Below are 22,258 nucleotides of genomic sequence, written 5' to 3'. Positions count from 1 at the left end.
CTTCATTAAGAATATGCTGAAGGAGCCTTGTTCTTTAAGACAAGTTTTTAATCCACTCTACTTCCAAAACAATTTGAATAATCCAGCTTCAAGTCCCCTCATTAAGGCCAGATTTATAAAATCTCAATCAGACTTTTGCTTGAGGTTTTGTAAATCTGGTCCTAATACAGGTACTTAGAGCTGGAACACAGATCAGCTTGAAGCTTTGGGGAATTAAAAGAAATTAAAGCAGCAGATAAAACCTGTACACCAAATATTCCTGCCATTGTAGCTGACAAGAGAGAATGTATACATTTTGCATGGACCTCGTCTTCCCCATCTGTTTTGGTGGCTAAATTACAGCTGCTGGGTAAATGACAGATGAAGAAATAAAGCTAAAACCTTCTTGATTTTCTTTTAGTTTTACTTTTCGACCTATCTGAAATATCTTGAGTTTAGTCTTTCAAACTTTCCAAGCCTTGATAAAGGATGCGCCAAGGATGTTTGAGTTCTTCCATCTCCATGAAGAAGCAAAATTGTTATTAAGGATTTTAAGTTCTCTTTTATCTGATGTTAATTAGCCACAAAAAAAAATTACATGCTCAGAGAGTTTGAGGTAGTCTGAATTTAAAAAAAATAATCCTGTCTCTTATTAAACATCATCTCATTTGGCTGTGGCAATTCACCACTTTGCTATTTCTCCAGTCACTGTACAACTTTACAGTCCCGGTAGGAGTTCAATTTCAGAAGTGAAAAACAAGCACAGGAGAAAAAAATAAAACCAAACCATCTATTTTATGAACACCTTTCCAGGCATCCTCCATACATCTTTTCCTTCACAGGTGACCTTTACCAAGGTATATTTGTTTAAAAGTTGAGCAACAGTCCTGTATTTCACCTGGAGTTTCTCAGCCTTTGTTGATATCAAGCACCCCAGCAGACAGGTCTGCCATCCATACCATTCACATCTAAGAATGATGAGGTTCTAGAAAAGGCTGGCAGCAGACAGCAAGGGTTTACATTTACGGTACTCAACTATATTTCATGGAATTGTAGCGATAACAGTCCCAGAGAAATTCTCATTTCCTTGGCAATGATAAGGATCTTAGGTAGAGACAGCAACTGTAACTTAAACAAGTTATATATGCCTGCAGAACAAGGTTATTTTTAAATGCAGGATGCCTGCTTGCAAACGATTCTCTGTAAATTCCTCAGAGAAGCAAGGGACATAACACTAGCCCTATAACCACTGGTTAATTAACCTCTGGTTCAAAAGTACAATTTTTAAGTTAAGAGAAAGCCTGAGACTATTATTTTAAAGGTTGTTTAAATTATTAAAATCTTGTTGGGTGAGGGAGGTACCTCCAAACTGGGAGGGAGGTATGTCTTGAGTCAACCAAGGAACATTTTTGCATCTTGGCAAAAAAAGGTACAGCATCTCACAAGTTCATTTTTAGAAACTTGCTAATCAGACCCTGTTCACTGGCAAACAATTACTATGATATGAAAACAAAGTTCAGGGAAGGCTTAGCTACAACAACATGTTAGGAACTGGTGCTAGGGTAAGAAACTTGGAGAAAAAAAAATCAGAAAATATGGTTCTGTACAGGCCATTTTGCACTCGCAAGACACCACTCACCCTGCCATGTATGTGCATGTGCACACAGAGACAATTTTGTATATATATATATATGTATATTTGGGTGGACTAAATGCTCCAGTATCAACTTTCCAAAGGATAAATACATAGCAAAGCTAACATGATCATAATAGGCCTTCTGAACACACAGGCTTCTCACTTCTGCCTCTATGTCCTTAGAGCATACTACCATGCTCTTACAAGAAGGAGCAGAGACACAGGTCTTCACCTGTCCCTAGTACTTTTGAGTTAGACTATAACTGCTCTTTCTTAGCCCTGCTTTACTGCCTTTGCAGTGCAGCAGTGACATATTTTATATTGTACCAGATAATTCTAGGGAAAAAATAAAAAGTAACATTGAGAGAAGTTCATGTAGATTCTCCTTATCCTTCTACTCACTGATGAAAGAATATGACCTTTTCAAGATTCAATGAAGATCATAATTAAAATTAGATTCTCTTTGTTACCTACAAAGCCTTGAAGCTCTAATCATTTGAGCGCTATTCCTCTTGATCTACTTAGCCCTGACAGCTTAAGTCAGCGCTGAAGTAAACTCGTGCCAACCCAAACCCTTGTATCAGTATCTTTTTCTCTGCTAGGAACCCTTAGGCACAACTGAAATAGCAACAACAAGCGCCTTTAAACTAGACAGGCTAAATATTCTCCCAAAATTACCATGAATTTACTTCCTGTATGCTCAGTAAGGATGCTGGCAACTAAAAATGCTTTCTGCAAGAGGACCTCCACTGTGATAGAGAACAGCCCCTTTGATTTTAATGGAATCACATTACACCACTTCAGGTAGGGATCTGACCCTCTACACTTTTGGATTTCAGGCAGTACTGTGGGGAGATGGTCTCTCAGCTTATGAATTTTTAAAAGGACAGACACAGCAGCAAGAAGCATGTAAGGGATGACTTGATTTATACAGCCTGCACCCTTTTTCACTACATCTTCCCTGCATTTCAAAAGACACATACAGCTGGTTTAACACCTTTCTGTGGGAGAACAGAGCATGGACATTATTTACAATTCACTGCCTGAAAAGAAATATATCTTTCCTCTTCAGAGTTGATGAGGGCTGGGCAGGAAGACCTTGGGTCTTCAGGCAAGCTGTGGCGTGGCAATGTGGCAGTGACTGATAACTCAGCAGCCACTGCAGCAGCTGGCACCTTTTTTCCCCCGCCCGGCTCAGCGGGAGCCAGCCTCACAGCAGGAACAAGGCCCGTGGTGGGATGCCTCCTACTGACCCCGCTCACCATGCCACAGAGGTCTCAGAGGCTGCAGGTGGGAAGGGAGAAACACTCTGGCCAGGCTGGATGGGACTGGGGAACTGGTCTCCTTGTCAGAAGCATAAGCATCCTAACCCTTCCTCTCCCAGCTCAGCTTTACCCCAAATGGCCTTTCTGGAGCAGGGAGCAGCATCAATGGTGTTATGGGAGGTGGAAAACAAGTCACGGTGTCAGCAAGGGTCACAGTGACTTAACCATGGGGGAATTCCCTCTGCATCCCCCTCTCCCTCCCCAGCAGCTGCCCAAATGAATGCACATCCCCATGCAAAGCATCCTCTCTGGGTTGTCACCTCATCTCAGCCTCTCCCATCCCTTCCTTCCCTCTCCACAGAGAGCTAAGGGCTTCTGCCATATACAGACTACCAGGTTTCTGGGGCTTACTGTCGTTTCCATGCATTCCCGTAACCCCTTGCTTCGGATCAGGCCCTCCTTCATCCACCCCAGCTACTCCTTTGTCCCTGGGAGCACAAGGAGCAGATTCCCACCACCTCTCACCCTGCCCCTCAGCCTGACGTCTTATCTCTGATAGGAAATTAAGTTTCTATGTGGAAATGCACAACGTCTGAGAGACAGGCAGATAGTTTGCCACTGAAGGACGCGGAGAGCCCCCCTCCCCCGCAAGCACAGCTGTCAGGTGAACAAGGTATGTTTGCTCAGAGGCAGGTGCCCCGCCATCAGGTGGGGACGCACGAAGAACTTGGCTGACTCCTTGCCCTGGGGAAGTAGCCTCAGACAAAAGCAACCTGGCAGGCTCTGACGTGACATATAGCATGCAGTAATTAAGTACTTCTTCATTATGGCAGTGATAAGTAATAATTTAATTACCCTGCCTTCATTTTTACAGAAGAAGTTCTACTACTAGGCCAGTAAGAGAACAGAAGACAAAATAATTACAAACCTTTTATATCAATGCTGGAATAGCACATGACCGTGGCAAGCACCCTCTAACCCTCTCCCACCCACCTTCCAACAAGCCTGTGAACAGCTTCTCCAGGATACTGCTGCCACCCAAGCCCATCACCTGTAAATCCACTAACTCACGATGTTGGGCACATAAATTCCCACTTTCCTACCAGCAAGACCTACTTGAGTCAAACGTGCAAGTGCACACACACGTGCATGGGGACAGGAGGCTGGAACAGCCGAAGTCCGTGTGTCATGAACCAATGTGGTTTTCCACAAGGGATGAGAACTGTTGTTTCAAACCAAGTTCATGAGAAACAGCTTCATCAGGCCTGCAGTGAAGGGTGCCATCTGCTCACTCTTCAAATCTTCAGCCAGACCACACAGGGCCTTTCACTGGCATCTTCTCAGCTTGTGCAGAGAAGTTGGTTCTCTGTTGCGCTCAACCCAACACCTGCGGCAGAAGGAGCACACTCGTCAGACACCCAGTACTGTGCTCATGTAACGGGAGCAGCCATCACCCATGCGCCTCTGTCAGCTAAAACTGACTGCCATACCTACAGTCATCTCCATGCTGCGTCAAAATAAATCTACCCGCATCAGAAGGAAACACATTTCAACACTGACTGAAGACTTACCTGCAGGATTTTCCAAAGCAAAGACTACTTAATCATTGCATTTCTGTGGGTTTTCAGGAAAAGCAGCTCCATTCTGAATGACTCGCCCTTCTCAGCCCAAACCACTTGTTCCCTGTGCTAAGTATGGCATCAATTTACTCAGGCAGTCAGAGGCCAGGCATAAAATGTGTGTCAGGTCTCCTCAGGTCCTCAATTATGTACTGTTGTGTTTTAATTGGGGTATTTTCCATGAAAGACCCTTTTTCCATGCCTTCAGGAGAGTTTCAAAATATAGAGCTTGTTCCTTCCAAGACAACTTTCTGCCTACCTCCACAGTGGTGTTCACAGAGGGCACAACAGTACAGCTGTAATTGTGGAAAACTACCAGAGTACAAGCATTTAAAAAATAACAGTGGTTATTTTCCAGAAGCCTGCTGACTCCAGCAGTTTTGCTATAAAGCAACTTTGTGGGTGGTGCTGTCTGAACTGTGACCCATTATTGGAAGCTAGTAACATGCAGTCAACCAGGTTTTGGGTAAAAAATAACAAACCATTTTTTTTTACACTGGAAAGGCCTGCCCTCATACACACACACTTACAGATTCCAGAGAGGTCTATGTACAGCCAAATAAAAGACACCATCTGTCTTCTATCATATAAACAATATGAAGTTAAAGACAATTGCCATCGCTTTTGCCACCAGCATAAGGAAAAGCTAGTCCTTCACTGCCACTCCAGAAGTCTGAGGGTGTGCCACTGCCGAGCTGTGTGATGCCATTTTTTATAGATTAAACCCACACTAACCCCGTCAGTACAAAAGCAATTGCCAGAACAATCAATCAGTTCACCCCACATCAATAACACATTTATTGCAGAAATGCTGATTCCACTGAAGGCAATGGCAAATACAGCCCAAAGCGCATTCCTGGACTTGGGAAGGAAGTCTGCTAACAAAGAAAGCACAAACTCAAGTTCAGCAAAGAATTTTGGTATATCACAATGTGAGAACCCAAGATAGAGATTGATTATTTTTATTATCTAAAAATATATTATTTTCAGCATTGCAATTTGCATCTAGTGCGATGCAACTACAGATTCAGGGCTGCCACAGGTTTTGAAGAGAAGTAAGTGTTTCAAGGTACTGCAAAGCTTGTCTTTTGAAAGAATATCTTTATATATCACCCAGCTCTTCTAAACAGATTTTCTTTCTTTACTGCAGAACTTCAGAATAAAATACAGTGAATTTCACTTTGTTCATTTATTAATCATTTTTTTTAAACTTGTGTATATGCATCATATCTCATTTACTTTGTAAAAAACCCCTAATATTTTAATCAGTTCATGAATCTTGCAAATAAAATGAGAATAGACCAAATCTATGCCCACCCATGCATGTATTTCCCAGTGAGGTCTACCATTAATAGCAATAGAAAATAATTTTCGATAAGTGAAAACAAGCTTGCTGAAGATTCAATATGAAGAGCTATGAAGGTTACTCAACCACAAAGGTTAGTATTAAACAACAAAGGAGAGGGAAAACATTTCTAACATTTTTAGTATGGCTGTGATGTGGTTAGACACCCTTTTCTTGAAAATCCAACTGGCTGTGCTGGTGGTTTTCAGTTTGTAGTACTGGAAAGTCTGATGTCCCAAAACTAACTTGTGTCATTCTGTACCAAAGCAGCAATGAAACTGGCTTAACGAGATCATATGGCTTCTTCCACATGTCATAAAAAATTAAATAAATAAGTGCTCTATGGTTTTAAGGGACAAGCTTTCTGGGATTCTGAGCCGTAGTGTATCTGCTGCCAGTGGTAACTGAGCCACTTCAAGAGGGTTCACAGATGTCATCCAAACAGCAGTTTCCCTTCTTTCAGAAATGGCCTAAAACAACGCGCTGCCAGTGCTGCGGCAGGACACTGAGCAAACTGCTCTCAGGGTGGCATTTCCCAGGTACAGACTTTCCCAAAGCTCTCGTCCTTAGTGACTACACGAAGAGATAAAAGGTTTTGTGTTCTGTAATAGCCACCAGACCTGTGGGTTCTGAAATAGGGTAGCAAGAAGGCTGGCTGCCCCACATACAGCCACATTAAGAATACAAAAGCCAGCATCTACTTGAGAACCTGAAATCTCTCTAGCATTACCTTAATTCAACAACTCTTTTCCTTCACCACTAAATTTAATTAACAGGGTATAGAAATATTGTCTAGAGAGCTTATTTGTTGCAGTCACTTTTTTTTTTCAGCCAACTTGATATGCTTCAGTATTTTCTGTTGCCGAGATCTCTGTTTATAAGAGACTTAGCTGAAAGTGGATGTTAATCTGGCTTAAGTACAGAAATAAAGAATAAGTAAGCCATGAAATGCAGCATTGAGCACAAAACTAATCCTCCAAGGAAGAAACAAGCATAAGTTTTGCTATGGCTTTTTTTTTATTCCTCCCTTCATCCAGCTCTGACTTACAAAGAAGACCTGAAAGTTCTTGAGTTTGTTTTTCCTTTCTAATATTTTCCTTGCTTTTTTACATTAAAATCTTTCAGAGCCTATTGGAAAGAGTATGGTCTTACAGCCACACCTATGTAAGGAAAATGTGTAATTTTTAATATATACATAAATACTTTTTTGTAGTGTGCAGACAGGCATACAAACAGATGCAGATGAAGCTTAACTAATACGTTGAACTTCAGTCACCTTTTAAATACTAGCACTGCCAGGTCAGATAGTACCAGTGTTAGGGCAGTTGTGTTTAAAAAGACCTATTTTTCCAAATTAAGATGGAGCTATTAAAAAGACTAATGATCACAAACTCTTTGATTATGAGGCTGAGACTAGTAATTGTGAAGATAAAGATATGTAAACTGACTGTTCAACATATGGACTTCCTATGTTGTTTCCCCCCACCAAATGCCCAGTTTACCACTAACAGGTTTTGGAGGTTCTTGCGTCTTCATGAAATCTTCTTGCAGACTGCCCCACCAAACCAGTGGGATGCTCGCAATGTGCATTTGAAGTTTCACAGCAGCATTAAGAATAATACAGATGTTTGAATTCCCAAATACTTAACTGCTTCTCAAGTTTCTCTGCAGTAGGGAAAGCTTGAAACCATCTCATTTTTCATTCCGGAGCTGTTGTTGGATTTAGCAGCTGTATTCAGACTCACAACCATCTTAAGAAATCTCCACCAAGGGGCATAGCTATCTCCTAAGAGAAAAACACAGCCAAACACACCAGAATGCCAAGAACCTACTCATTAACAAGTGCGGAAGAGGAGAACAGACCCAGGGACACTAGCCACATTTGCACTCTCCAGTTTTTACAAACAGGACTGTTCCTTATGAGCTAAAAGGCATTACATCATCCACCTAACCATTTTTCTTTCTAGAAAATTGTTTTCTGTGAGCCAGAAGGAAAACAAAAGGTTGTTCACAAAGGTCTGTAACAGCTTTGTATAGTAACCAATGGATCTGAGTAAGGATCTCAGAAAGAGGATGAGATGTGCCAGTGTCACCCCATTTTCTTTCATGTTGCGTGCAGCTGGTGCTGGGACCCGGGGGACATCATGAAAGGCTGAGGACGGAGGTGTACTTGGCTTGGATGCAGCATGACTCATGGTTTCAAAGCAACCTGTTTCATGATTAAATAGGGGAAATGAAAGCATCCAAAGGAGTTCCTGTTTTACCCACCTGCATGTGTACATACACGTATCTGACACACTCATGCACGCGACTAACCACAGGGAAATATGAGTGAATTTGAAAGACAGAGGATGACTTGCACACATACTTACTCATGTATGTATTGGCTTGCAAAAAACACCTACTTCATAGATTGCCATGGTACAGCATGTATACTCTGTTTAATGCTTGTTGGTTGGTTTCATTTCTCAAATTAATTGACTTGGGCAAACCAAAACTAAAGAAGCCAGGGTATTTCCCTGTCATAAGTGGCACTGTGAAGTACTCATACTTTCATTAAGTCATCAGAACAGCCTTCACTTGAAGAAGCAGACCACAATGAAGGGATTTCTTTGTGGAAAATAAGGCTTCAGCCTTGTTTTAATGAAGAACCTACAGGAAAATCCCCATCCTTTTTAGATGGACCACCGGGTGAGCTGTAAGAGTAGTATCAAAGCATCTCAATGTGCCAGGGAAAATCTCTGAATAGATTTCCCAAAGGTCCCCAATGAAAAGCTGTCATTCCTTTAGCTAAAAAAGTCTTGGCACAACTCAGCATGGAGAGCCTGAACCCTGCCTGGAAGTTATCACTGCAATTCACAACGAGGAGACACCAGCAATTAAATGTGATTTTGCTTTTCCCAGGCTTCGTTCCCACTCCATGCATGTGAAACCTCATTGTCCGCACAACAAATGTCCCCTCCTGCCTCACAGGGAGGGCAGTGCAGCATGGCTTGCACCCCACTGGATGCAATCCAGTGCCATCATCAGTGCCATAAAATCATGTCCACCTTCCCTTCTTCAAAAAACACCCACAGCAGTACCTCAGAGAGACTAAGAGAAGCACAGACTTGTGAGCTTTTCCTAGGAAAACATCCCTGCTTCACAGGATGAGCAGGGGCTTTCCTTCTTGAGAACTGTATCTGCATGAATGTTAACAGTGTTAAGTAACCTCCGGCAACCTTGACTTCCATGAACTTGTGGTGTCCTACCTTTCCATATGTGTTTTCTACTCTATAGTATCCCATACTTTATCATTTCAATGCATGCTAACAAAAAATATTAACACACACACCACCCCCCCCTCAAGATACAGCACCTAGTGCCTGGTATTGTTTAATCAGAACTGTTCTATTTTCTGTTGCAAGAAAAAGAGATCAGTCTTTCTCAAGTTACCTTTTGCGTACCACTCCAGTTGTTACCGTGTCTTCTTCTGGCATCTCAACCCCATGCTTGGGAATGTTTGATGTCTTCTCCTATAGAAACAACTTCATATCCTTGATTATCTTACTGCCATTCTCTACATCTTCAGCAGTTTGGAGACAAAGAGAATCTGAGCTGAATGCAATGTTCCAGATGTGGCTTCATCACAGATTTCTTTCAGTGGTTTATCATGTCATTCCACCATGCTGTTTGACTATTTCCCTCCTAATAATTTCTGGTGTTTATAGTTGAAGACCTTCCCACTGTGCTTCCAAGATGTTTTTTCCATTGATTATAGCCAATTTAGAGAATGTCCTTGTGTTCATAACTAAGGATGTGCCATCTGCAGTACTTTGCAATTATTCAAACAAAACCCAACCTTCATTTTATCATCTTCTGCTAACCTGGAAATGTGAGAACCTTCTGTATTTCTTCACAGTTAGCTGTAGGTTGGGCTGTCCTCAATAACTGTTTATCATTCACAAATATTATCAGCTCACTAGCTGGCTTTTCCACATCACCCAGAAATACACTGTATAGCATTTGTCCCATTCTGAGATCTTCGGGACGCTTTTGGGACAATGCTAGCTTTTTTCCCAGGCGTGGGAGTACAGGGACGCTCTTCTTAAAATTCATTTAGATTCAGTCTGAGACCCCGCTGCACATCTAAACATGCTTCAAGACTCTATAACACCTTCAAGCATTTTAGCCTCCAGCTGCTCCTTTTACTTTTTTTTTTTTTTTTTTTTTTTTTTTTTGGCTTGTTTCCTAATGCTTACAACCTGCCCCTTTCAAACTAAAAAATATTGTGGTGGATTTTCTGTATGGCAACTCTTTGCTAAACCAAGATTCTCCTCTTTCCTCCCTGGGAAGACCAAAACCTGCACCACAACACACCCTGTTCATACTCAGCCCCCTCAAAGTTATGGCAATCACAGTGTGCAACCTTGTTATTGAAGACTTAAAACCAACGTACATTAATGGTGAAGATATCTGTATCTAATTGTGCACAAAACTGAGAATAGAAGTATAAAGTCTGAGCCTAAATACACACAGCCCAAATGCACCATCACGTATCTCACCCACAGAGCATAGTTACACTAGAAAATTAGCAGAGAAAAATCAGCATTAGTTTTAAGGAAAAAAATAATGTTCAGAGAGATATCCTTTATGCTTTAGAAAGAAAATCTAGCAAAGGTTTTTAAAAAAATCAGGCTAGAGAAATAAATCACATTTAAGTTTCTGAACCCTAGCTCTACTTTTCCTGAAGCATCGTAATTAAAAAAAAATTAAGAATCACCGTGTTATGCATTGCCCTCCTTATTTTCTGTCACATGCTATCTCCTGTGAATACGGAAACATCCATTTCCTCTCATCTGTATTTATATGCTAAGGTAACACAGCTAAAAATACACCAATTTACTTATTTTTGAACAAAACTGTTTTTGTAAATAACTTCTTGAAGCGTTATGCAATCAAAGTTTAAAAGTTGGTGCCGTTGACTTCAAAGGGCAGCATGCAGGTCTACAGACAGCAGTTTGGGACACAAAGGTGTACAGTAAACACAATAAAACCAAGTATCTTCTTAGGCTAAAGGTTTTTATCTTTCTGTTTAATGAAACAAAGAGATGTATCTCAAATATTTGAGTTGACAGGAATACTAGCGCCATCAAGTCTGCTGAGGAACAGTGATTTAATTCATTTTCCTCGTCAGCTAAATTCAGCTGGACATATTTGCATCTATTTGTTGTCAGAGCATTGCCTTGATTCTCAGATTTTAAACAGTTTTCAGTACTGTCTTTAAAAGAAGAAAGGAAAAGTCTTGTGAATCAATGAAAGAAAATCAGTAGACCTGGAGAACTGATATGAAACCATCCCTCCAGAGCCTTTCTACAGAGTACTGCTTAACTTGGTTTAAATCGTTTTTTGGCCAGGATTTAAACACACAGAGTCAGAAGCTCAGCTGGGGGAAAACCGTACCCGCTCCAGAACAATTCTTACGGATCAAGCAGTAACATGGAAAAACTAAAGATAAATTATTTATAGTTTTGTCAGTCAGTTTTGGGGAGAGATGTGTTAAGGGGTTTTTTTGGTGTTGTTTTGTTTTGTTTTAAACGCTGCTTAAAAGCTAATTTAAAAAACCTGCAGGTATCTTTAAGTGTTTTAAAACTGTCTGGATTTGTAACTATTGCTGTTTAAAATATTTTTGTCCAAATTTTGTTTTAAATTTTGTGGAGAAATTCCTCCATTTAATTATGAATACACAGCACTGAATTCTTGATTTAAGTTAGTATCTCCAGCTCAGTCCCTTTTAACTAGTCCCCCCCTGCATCAGAAATATCGCTTGGGGAACAGAGTGAAAGAAACAAGATAAATTTTACCCTGAAGGAGATTTTAGAGAAGTTAGGAGAATTATATCAGGAATTAGCTTGGCTCAGCCTATGCAGAGGCACTACACGTCCCGTTCAGTAGGGTTTGTTATATCACCAGTACAATATAACATTTTATCTGCTCTCTTCAGAGTCACATGTGTATTTAGTCCCACTGCTTTCAGCACCTGCAGGAGGCCCCACAGCACTGGGGGGGCTGGGGACTTTGGCAATGCTGGAAAGTTCAGCAAGATAGAGCTTGAAGAAAAGGAAGGTATAAAATGCAAGCTAAGCAGGGTGTGTAATCAACAGCATCCTCCTCTTAGAAAATATGTATTTTTTTTAACGTAATAGGGGGGCAAAGGGGGGAGGTAGAAATATCAGAGCACAGATCTTTTTTGGATAAACTCTGCCCTTTACAAACATGAACATTCTCTTAAAAGGCCACAAATTGTTAATCGAGATAAAGCAATGCAAATAGCTAAGTTGGTCACAAGAACAGCTACTTAGACAGGAGTCAGCCCACAAAGATGACATAAAAAGTTGACTCTATGCAAATTTTTTTTAAGACTTCTTTTTTTCCTGTTCTCTCACTTGCTTTGAAACAGATTTTAGATACTCTTTTAACGATGTTCTGAAAGAAGATAAACAGGCTTGTGCCTTCTAAACCGTAAGAGTATAATTGTAACAGAAATAACAGACAATCTAATGGAAGATATGACTGGAGTTTTCTGAGTTAAGGCTGTTAACGCTTTTTTGGCAAAGTAGCATTTTATACATTTTTTAATCCATCCTTCAGCAATCCATAGTCTAATGTCAGTTAGACTGGACCTATAGGGACCCAGAGACAAGTATTATTTTATTATGGTAATGAAGGACAAGAGGTACACATTCTTGTGAATCTGTTCCCTTTGAAAACCTCATCTATGACAAGAGAACACTACCATGTTTTCAAAGACATGGTTTTAAAATATCCATTTTGTATCCAAGGCCGAATTTAAGTACATGGACTTCCTAAGCCTTGCCCATAAAATCATACCAAAATATTTTCTAACACACAACAGAATATGCCCAGCCTAAATATACACTTACTTAATTCAGTTTTTTAAAAAAGGATGCACTCTAAAAAATAAAGCCACTTTTAGTTATGAACCAATACACAGATTAAAAAGACTAATTTGCTTTTTTAAATTTTAAAATCTGTCATCACCATCACTACTCTAGTTTAAACAGTATACTAAGTTTGTGCTTGCCTTCTCGCTGTCCTCCCCATTGCTGGGGACCCCTGCCTGAAGCTCATGGGAGGCAGTAAGCAGGTATAAGATGAAACACCACCGCATTTTGCCACTTACCTCTCTTTCATGTCCTGCAATGAAGTTCCTTCATGTTGGCTCCTCCCCAGTGCCGCCAAAACGCCTCCCGGGGTCCTACCCAAGCACGGGTCCATTACACCCAGAATCAGGGCACTGTGCTCTCTCCACACCCTTCTCCCATCACGGTCAGCAGCCCCAAAAATGGGCTACCATTCACCAGCTCTTCACCTCGCACCCCAGGGAGAGAAATGTCCTTCAGGGAGCCTCGGCTCCAGGACCTCTCACAGCCCACTTCGTCATCGTTCCTCTCTTCTACCTTGCGAGCACTGATCAAACCAAGTGTGCCCTGGTACTGGATAGGTTTGTGATCAATAAATTACTCTGTTTTACATGGTTCAAATTTAAGCTTTTATTTGGTTTTTAAATTAAAAAAATAAATTTCGTTATTAAATAGTGGAATGGGTCTAAACTAATGTTTACATATTAGTTCACTTGCTTTAGGATACCACCAGAGAAATAATTAAAGTATACCACCCGGACAAAACTTTCTGTTAGAAAGCTCAACAGTGGTGTAATTCAGTTAAACAGGAAAAAAAACCCCAACCCCAAAGTGTTAATGTTACAATGAACGTTAGAAGTAAACCTCTGGGTTTCACGTCATCCAAATCCAGTCTCCATCACAAAGGCAGTCATTGTATTCAGAATACTATACCACAGTGCTAATGTCATCAGCTTCATCTGGTTTCTTTTGCCTGCTTGGCAGGGATTTCAAGTACTCAAGGTGCCTCCTCGCATCCTCCTGATTTTGCCGGACATAATAAACCACATACGAGATCACCATGGTGAACCAGCCAAACATGGTGACCAGCATGGCATAATCGGTAGTCTTTTTAGGAAGGTTGCAGAGGTCAGCATCGTTGGCAGCATTGAGGAACGGTCTCCCCGCGTGTTCATCCAGCACAGAAGTCTTGCAGATGACGTTATTGGCAGTCTCATGGTTGGAGGCCATGCTCCTCAACACCTGCTGCAGTGTGCAGTCACAGTGCCAGGGATTGTTTGCAATTCTGGCTCTGGCCTTTAAGTTGTTGAAAGCGTTTTTGTGCACGCTTTGAATCCGGTTGTCGGACAAATCCAGAGTCTGCAAGGTTTCTGCCACCCCTTTAAAGGCATGTTCATCTATAAACTCAATCCCGTTTTTTGATAAATTGAGGACTCTCAGTTGGTGCAAGTCCTTAAAAATTTCATTAGGGATAGAGGTTATCTGATTGGAGTCCAAATACAGTAAGACTGTTTCTGGAGGAAGATCTCTGGGAATTTCCTTGAGGTTTGCATTGCTACAGCTGACGTTCAGACCTCCAGAGTGAGAACAGAGGCAGCCTTTCGGGCACATACTGGCAGAATGAAAGCACAGTATCATGAGGACAAAACTTTGTAAGAGCAGACACATGGAGAGGGAACGTGTTAACCACAGGTCTACCAAATGCATGCTGGGGTGTCAGCATAATCACGCGACCATTTCTCATTCAGCCAACAGTGGTGGGAAAAGGGTCGGCAAAGCTGAAACGTGGCTTCATTTTCTTCAGTGGGATTAGTACAAACTGACTAACACGTGGGCTTCCTCATGGTCAATACTCTTCTTAGAAGCACACCTACGGAGAGGAAGGAAAGAAAATTTTGTTTTCATTAAAAAAATAGAAACAAAATGAAGTCAAAGTGAAATGCAACACTAAATAAATGTTCTATTATACTATCAGTGCACCAGAGGATTTATTTAGGTAACTCCCATTAGCATTAATCTGAGTTTAGTACATAAAACCCCAGGACATTTTTAAGAGGAAAGACTACACCTATTAGAAAGTGCACAGGTTTGGGCTTTAATACTCATTAGAGGCGGCACTGGTTTGTTTTTATCACAGACTTTTCTAAAGCAGCTATAAAACTAAATTACATTTTCCCTTGCTGAAAGCAGAATATGCATTAACAGGAGCTGAGAGTTGGACAGGTAAGTGAGGGATTTGTGGGGGTTAATGTGAACTTATTTCAAAAGAATATATGCTATTTTAAGTCCAAATCAAAGTACTTCAGCAAGGAAATATTTTTACTGTATCAAGAAATAAAAATCAAGTAAACCAAATGCTGCTGTAAGACACATCCAGCATCTCCTTTCTTGTCTCCCTCTCCTTCTCTTCTGCTTTTGAACGCTGGGTTTCCTGTACCTCCCAGCATATTGTGAGACCCACAGAAATCGTTTCTACTTCCAGTTTTCTTGAAGATTTTCTTTTCATTTAACATAAAGGAAAAAAAAAAAAAAGAAATGTAACAATTGCAAAAAACCTCACACAGCCTGACTCCAAACCAAATAAAATTCACACAAACCTATGTACGAGCCAAACAACAACCATCTTATTCATGGCATGTAATTTGGTAATAGAACATATGAAAAATATTGTTTCTGCTTCTCCCTTCTCAAGTTGGCTTGAAAATAGTAAATATCCAGAAGCTTTTCCATTTTCTCCTTTAATTGGAGCACAAATACAGAAGTCTGAAATGCTGACCTATAAGGTTTCAAAGACAACCTCATTTATTTTTTCCCCTGTTACGGTAAACTATGAATTTCTAACCTCAACAGGTCCATTTATTTTCATGTACACATCCTCTGTCTTTGTAGCAGCTTGGATATTTGCAGCCTTCAGGTTGTATTTACATACAAATGATTTTACTTTTTTCCAAACCCACACCGTAGTCCACTGAACAATAAAATCCCTGCAGGGAGGATACATGCGATCTTACAGGAAAAAGAAGAAATTGCATTGCAATCATTTTTGCTCGCAGAACTCACACAATCACTGCAGTTTCTGGCACATCACAGTAATACGGATCAGATGTATCACGCAGAATTTCAAATCCATAGCTCGAGCCCTATTTAACCCTTTTGCTGAGGCTTACTACGTCAAGTAACCACACAGAAAAACACTAAAACCACCCAAACCCATCCTAATAGCATCTATGTCATGTGTGATTACTCCTCTGCTATGGCTTGGGAACAGCAAAAGCTCAGCCCACTCTCACTGCAACTACTGCAGAGAGTAGCGTAACACCACTGCTCTTCAACTCATTTACTGATCAAGAGATTGCGCAAGAACCTAAACAGAAGTTTTACACTTGGACTCCAAAAAACTCCTACTCTAAAATTAAAAAGAAGGGAAACTGTTAGCAATGAAAAATTGTCAAGTCAACCCTGGAAATGTGAAACCATTAAGAAGGGAAGTAAGCAGAGCATGAAAAGCTCCCTTTGAGGACAGCAAGGTGAGGTAGCACCTCCACCATGGAGTCCTGCAGGACCTCCGTGGAAGAAACAGGTTTTACGTGAAAAAAGCCCATTGCACAGGGAGCATCCCTGCCATTTCTCCCTGCTGCTCTTTGGTCACTGCAGTGCCTGGTCTTCAGGTCAGATAGAAATCTGCTACAGAAGCAGACAAGCTCCAGAAGTTGTTCTTTCCCAGCCTGCCCAAAAGTGCTAAGTACTTGCTAAAATGTGCATCCCATTCGGAGGCCAAGCTGGAGCTGGCAGCTGCTCCCCCCGCCCCAGCAGCTCTGAGGTGGCAACCTGCTCCTCCCTCCAGCAGCCCTGGGTGCTGTGGCAAAAAGGCCCATCCCCTGGAAAAACAGCCGCCTATTTTCCTTTCCCTTCATGTTGATGTGTCTCACTACTGGCTGCACCAAAAGAGGAGATGAGTGGTCCAGTTCATCACCACAGAATGAGCATCACCTCATCACCTACTGCTTGTATACAGTGACTTCCCACCGACGATACTGGAGTCCTACTGCAGGAATGGACTGGGGTGGAAGAGCAAAGGCCTAAAGTAGTTTCGGATGCTTAATTCTGAGGGAAGCATAAACCCCACACTGTTCTTAGCAGAGATGAGACAATTAAATATCATATTTGCTTCACTACAGACTAAAAAAAACCTGCCAACCTGGAATCACACTATGGACCCTGCTGAGTCCTCCACAGCACACCTACGCCACCAAAGATCATGTATCAAAAAGGCCCCAGGCACCAAAGACAATGTGGAACATTTTCATCCCACTGAAGAAAAATGAAGCTCTTTTTCTTTATAGTGTATTGATGTGTTTTGAGTGGAAGCAGTAGGATCTTTACAGACTAAGCAGGAAATTCCTCTTCAAAAGAGATAACTAAGTAAATGGAAAACTCCCAGTGCTTTAAGTCCTTAGAAAGAGCAAACACAAGTTTAAACCCATAATTATCAATACAAGTCAACAAAGCTTAGCTGAGCAGGAGTAAAGTTCAACAAATTCTCAGTAAATTAACTGGAAGCAACTCATCAGGACTGAGCATCAGTCAGGGGAAACGGAGCTTTGTTTACTTCCATAATCAGAATATCTGATCCAAGGGATATCTGATCTGAGGTTTGGGTTTCACCAACAAACTTACAGCAAGGACTTGCTTGACTCACAGGCAAGCTAGTGACGGCAACAAGAGAAAAGAGAACTAGCATCTGCACATTTGTAATGCCAGAAGGAAGATTTTCAACTCCATCTAATTTTTCTCTGCTTGGAACACAATAAATAAAGAAGGTAACAAAGCTGGAATAAAGACAAGAGATAAACCAGTCAGAAACACTAAAAAAAGGATGGCAGAAATAGAATAAAAATAAGTATATGAATTAATTAGAAATCTCCAAATAAAGAAAAAAAGAAAAATAAATTAAAAAGTAAATAAAGGCACAGGGAAATGACAGCAATACTACAAACACCGGTAACGGCATCATGTACAAAAAGACCTTTTGTGTACATTTCTAAAATTCAAGTACAAACATAGAAAAACTAACATACAAGTCAAATATTGCAAGGCAATAAAAGACAGTGAAGATCGCACAAAAGAATTCTTTACCATCTTGCAATTTAAACTGGTTTTCAATCTTTCCTTTTCTCATGCTCCCCTAAGACCATTCACTCAGTACAAACATCCGACAGCATAGGAAAAACGTACAAATCCTGAAACCCTCAAGGAAAGCATATTTGCTTTTAATACACATTGATATTTCCACCGAGCTTCAGGTGTCAGGCACTTGCAGATGCTTGCCCTTCCAGCAAGCAAGGTGCAGAGACTGTGTCTTAGCACCTGAACGCAATACTACGGCATTAGGTATTTGATTGATTACTCCTCCCCACAAGAAATCAGTGATGTAAAGAAGCATTAGTGCCTCCAACTACCCACCTGGACCAACCTGGAAAAAAAGGCCTGCAGGCTTAGCCAAGTCACAGAAATGCATGACAAGACTACGTGCAATATTATACTTTTGCGTCTTCAGAGCAAGATATAGAAGGATAGCAAATCCTATAACCATCACATGGCACAGTATAAAAATGACAGTCTGAGACCTCTTACTGTTTAGGACAATGCTAAAAAACCAAAGCAACATATATAAAAAAAAATCATATATATAGTTAAAGATGTCTGACTTCACAGAAGAGAAAGGGAAGGGCAAAGGGAAGTACAAGTGGTTTCTACTGTGATGTAGAGACTTTCAGAGTCCACATGGCAGCTCTTCATTACCCATGCGCTCACACACGTGTGAGTAGCTCCATACTGGTCCTTTACACAGCCTCTGCCCCTATAAAAAGTGAGTGTGGAGCAGCTGCCAGTTCCTTGTACTTGAAGGCCAGCCACTGCTCTCAAAAGACTCAAAATTAGAGACTAAAATCAGCCTTAAGAAGTATTCTGCCCATAGTGTTTTAAATGCACATGCACCCTTCCCCTCAACCATCAGGATCTTGCATCTCCACCAAGGTGAAGTCAGCAGATCCACTTGTTGATGAAACTGTTCCTGGAAATTTGTATCTTTCAAATGGGAGAGGCTGATATTTACTCTCGGCTTGTTCAGGAGATGCCTTCTTCCTACATTGTGCATCTAGACTTCAGTAGGATGCTTCAAAAATTACTTTCTAGCACTACAAAAATTACCTGTGACAGCCAATAATCTTTGCTCGAGTTGCTCCAGTATCACAATGCTTCTACTTGGAATTTCACCTGAATTCTCATACATTTTCAGGTGAGTTCCCAAACATTTCTGTTGAGGAGAGATCAAGACCACCACCCTCTTCCTGATGATTATTCATCAAGCAAGATCTCGCATAATAAAGACAAAATCATGATCCAATGTATTTAATATAAATGTCTTTTTTACATGATTCCTGTCCTAAATTACAGAAATGAGGGCCGAAAATGAAGTCTGTAAACAGGATCACATAGGCCCATGCCAGTGTAAGACCCCCGGACTCACACACAGAATTACTCCTCTTGCTTGTGGTCAAACACTAATGAGAAGAATCAGCAGCAGCTCTCTGCAGTCAATACCACATATTTCTTCACTGGATCGCAAATTGTAAGGAGTCATCACTGACAAGAGACAGAGGAGGACTTTTAATTTTTATTGTTGTTGTTATTATTTACAAACAAGCAGAAGTGGCAAAATGGAGAAAGATATGATCCTAAAAAACCATTCTAGTTCCCTAAGCCAACCAGCACAGACACTGTGCAGAATGCACTTTTCTAGCAGTAACAATTGGATAAATATTGGATAAAACAGGTATTTTGGAAGATGCTCTTTCTTTTGAATCTGATGTCATGGCATGCAGAGAAAAAAAGACTGCAGGTGGTATGGCATCAAGCTGCAGCTGAAGCATCATCTTTTGAGCCCAGGGTCCATCAAGAGGCATGCTTCTTCCTATCAAGTTCCTGCCCCTACTTAACTACGCAGTGTTCCCTCTCTCTTCCCTTCAGCATCTGATCAGGTCAGTCAGCTGCGTATGACCGCTCAAAGCCCAACCCCGAGAACTGGAGAGCACAGCACTGTCAATGGGTACAGTCCCAGCAGTACAAGAAATTTTTATCCCTCTAGGTTCAGAGATTGCATGGGACTGTAAAGCCATGGCACAAAACGAGTTGCAAAAAAACAAAGGCAGAGGTATTCAAGGTGCCCAGCAGGTAAAGGGGGACTGTAGCAGTGTTCCAAAAGCATGAACGATGGTAAAGGCAGCTGCAGGAGCACTGGGATGCTGGGAGAAGCAGCAAGGGCACAGCAGGAAGGCATGCTTGTGAAGTCAAGTCTGGGGGCACAGCATGGAAGTAAGAGCATAGCTGTTAGCCACCTACAGATTTTTATGTGGCTTCTAGGGTCAAGTCTGGCTACAAAATGTTTTCATTTCATTTCTCTTATGCAAAGTGGTATTTCCATCTCATGCATGATCATCTGTGCAGATGCCGTAAGATATGCCTTCACTGGAATTTGAGCAACTACACTAGCCTCTTGCCATGTGCAAAGAGAGCTGCATGGCACACATGTCTCACTGTGAAGAAATCAGTGATAGCAACTCCATTTTCCCTACCAGTAATGTAAGGTACTGAAATAATGTCTCTTCTTGTCTTCAAAGCTGGACCCCTTGATGAAAAAGATTGCATCTGTTACTCCAGCAATGTCACAGGGGTCACAGCTAACTAGAGATGCTTGGCATCTGCACACACAGTTTGTATTCGTGATTACTGAAGGTGCCATGATCAGACAGGAATTTCTTGCTACTGTGGCTTATGCACCCAAATGAGCGAGAATGGGAGAAGCCAGAAGACCAGCCACAGGGGGTGACCTGTGGGCCATGTCATGATTGCACTCAATCTGTCTGGTCTGTCACTTTTTGACCACCAGAAAAAATGGAAGAATTTAGGTACAACCCAGCTTCCCAAGAGTGTGGCTCGTAGGGTCTAGTGCACAATTCACCTGCCCAGCCATACCACACTTCTGATGATGTACAGGTGGAAAACTTGGATGACCTTGCTACTAACTTTAGGCACAGTACCTGGAGAAGCCCTCACTGAAAACAGATCCCAAATGGCACAACAGAGCTCCACACTCCTTGGGATCACAGTGACCACCACAAACGTCACTGTGTTTTTCAGTTAATACCAAAGGCGTCCCTGTGAGCAGCTGCTTGCCCTCCACATCAGAGATGCACGGCACTTGTCAAGGTGCCTCCCGTTCTCCTCATGTACAGCCCATACGACTCACAGAGGAACCTGTAAACCGCTCTGTGTATGTGTATGTGTGCAGCCCTACCACCTTCAAATGAAACCCTCAGCTCCCCATAAGTCTTCAAGAGATCCCTAAAAAAAACAGCTCGGTTTTTCAAGCCTAGATAAGTAAACTCCTACCCTTCAGAGTAACAACCTTCTTGGGTGCCAGCATTGGAAGTTTGATACAGAATTAGAAAAGCCGAGGAAATAGACTCCTACAGGGCTCTTTTTATAGACATCCTTTAAAGCAAACTTTCACTTTGAATAAATATTAAACTTTTATGACTAAAAATCCATTAAAAAGGAACACTGTAAAAAGATTATTGTTTTATCTGACTTCCAGATAATCAGTAAGTTGTTTTATAGATTTGAAAGACCTGATGTTATTATAACTTCTTTTTCCCCCCTCCTTAAGATATTGATTATGTTGGTATATAGAAAACATGCACGTTGATAAATCTAGTCTCCTATTCTCTACTAAAATAGATCTTAAATTTGCCATATTGAATACTTCTATTTTAAATCAGGTTTAGCAAATTACCCACTGAAACCAAAAATACTCCTCTCTCTCTCTCTAATGGACTGTTTTCCTTGCACTCTTCTTCCTGTAATGCCAGTCTGTTTGTTACAGCACACACACAGGCCTGCCTTACTCTCTACATCCATAAAGAGCTATATTTTATGTCTTTGTACCCCCCCTTTTTTTTTGGTCATAAAATGCCATATACTAGTTTATCTCTAAAAATACGACCTTGTAATTAGTATTGACAAGACAGCTGTAAGTTGGCTAAGGGAGAAAATTCACAGGCCATTAGCCCAACCAAAAAGTCCTGTTTCCTGAAGGACTGAGGACAGGACAATTTTACCTGAACCAAAGAAAGAGATTTGTCCCCACTACTCCCACAGTCCAGACGGCATATTTATGAAGAATCAAATCAGAGAAGATATCAAAGGAAAGACTGTTTTCTATACATCCTATCCTCAGTCTTATACTACCAGCTAGTACAGACTTTGCACTAAGCCACCCATGGGGTTGCCCTGTGCATCTGCCTGCCGTGTTTGAGAGCAGCTGAGCCTCTGGGGCCAACACAGTCTGTGCACAGCGGGGCAAAAATCTCCATGAAATCCTGCCTGGCTCCTCAAACACATGGGCTGAAGCTGACCACAACTGTTTAAAA

The 22,258-nt window shown here is 41.2% G+C and overlaps 1 protein-coding gene across 3 annotated transcripts in view; it reads right to left on the bottom strand.

Moving 5' to 3' along the window:
• Positions 1 to 13,372: 13,372 nt before the first annotated feature.
• The window catches only part of LRRC3B (leucine rich repeat containing 3B), a 47,814-nt gene continuing 38,928 nt past the window's right edge, over positions 13,373 to 22,258 (bottom strand). For all 3 annotated transcript variants that reach the window (XM_055806853.1, XM_055806854.1, XM_055806855.1), the window contains exon 2: positions 13,373 to 14,637. In XM_055806853.1, the coding sequence (XP_055662828.1) occupies positions 13,695 to 14,474 (780 nt within the window). In that variant the 5' untranslated portion in view covers positions 14,475 to 14,637 and the 3' untranslated portion in view covers positions 13,373 to 13,694. The remainder of the gene's footprint in view (positions 14,638 to 22,258) is intronic.

This window comes from Falco peregrinus, chromosome 5, assembly GCF_023634155.1.
Source record: "Falco peregrinus isolate bFalPer1 chromosome 5, bFalPer1.pri, whole genome shotgun sequence".
Classification (NCBI taxonomy): Eukaryota; Metazoa; Chordata; class Aves; order Falconiformes; family Falconidae; genus Falco; species Falco peregrinus.
Note: the sequence above shows the minus strand (reverse complement) of the source record. Positions and strands in the feature narration are given on the sequence as shown.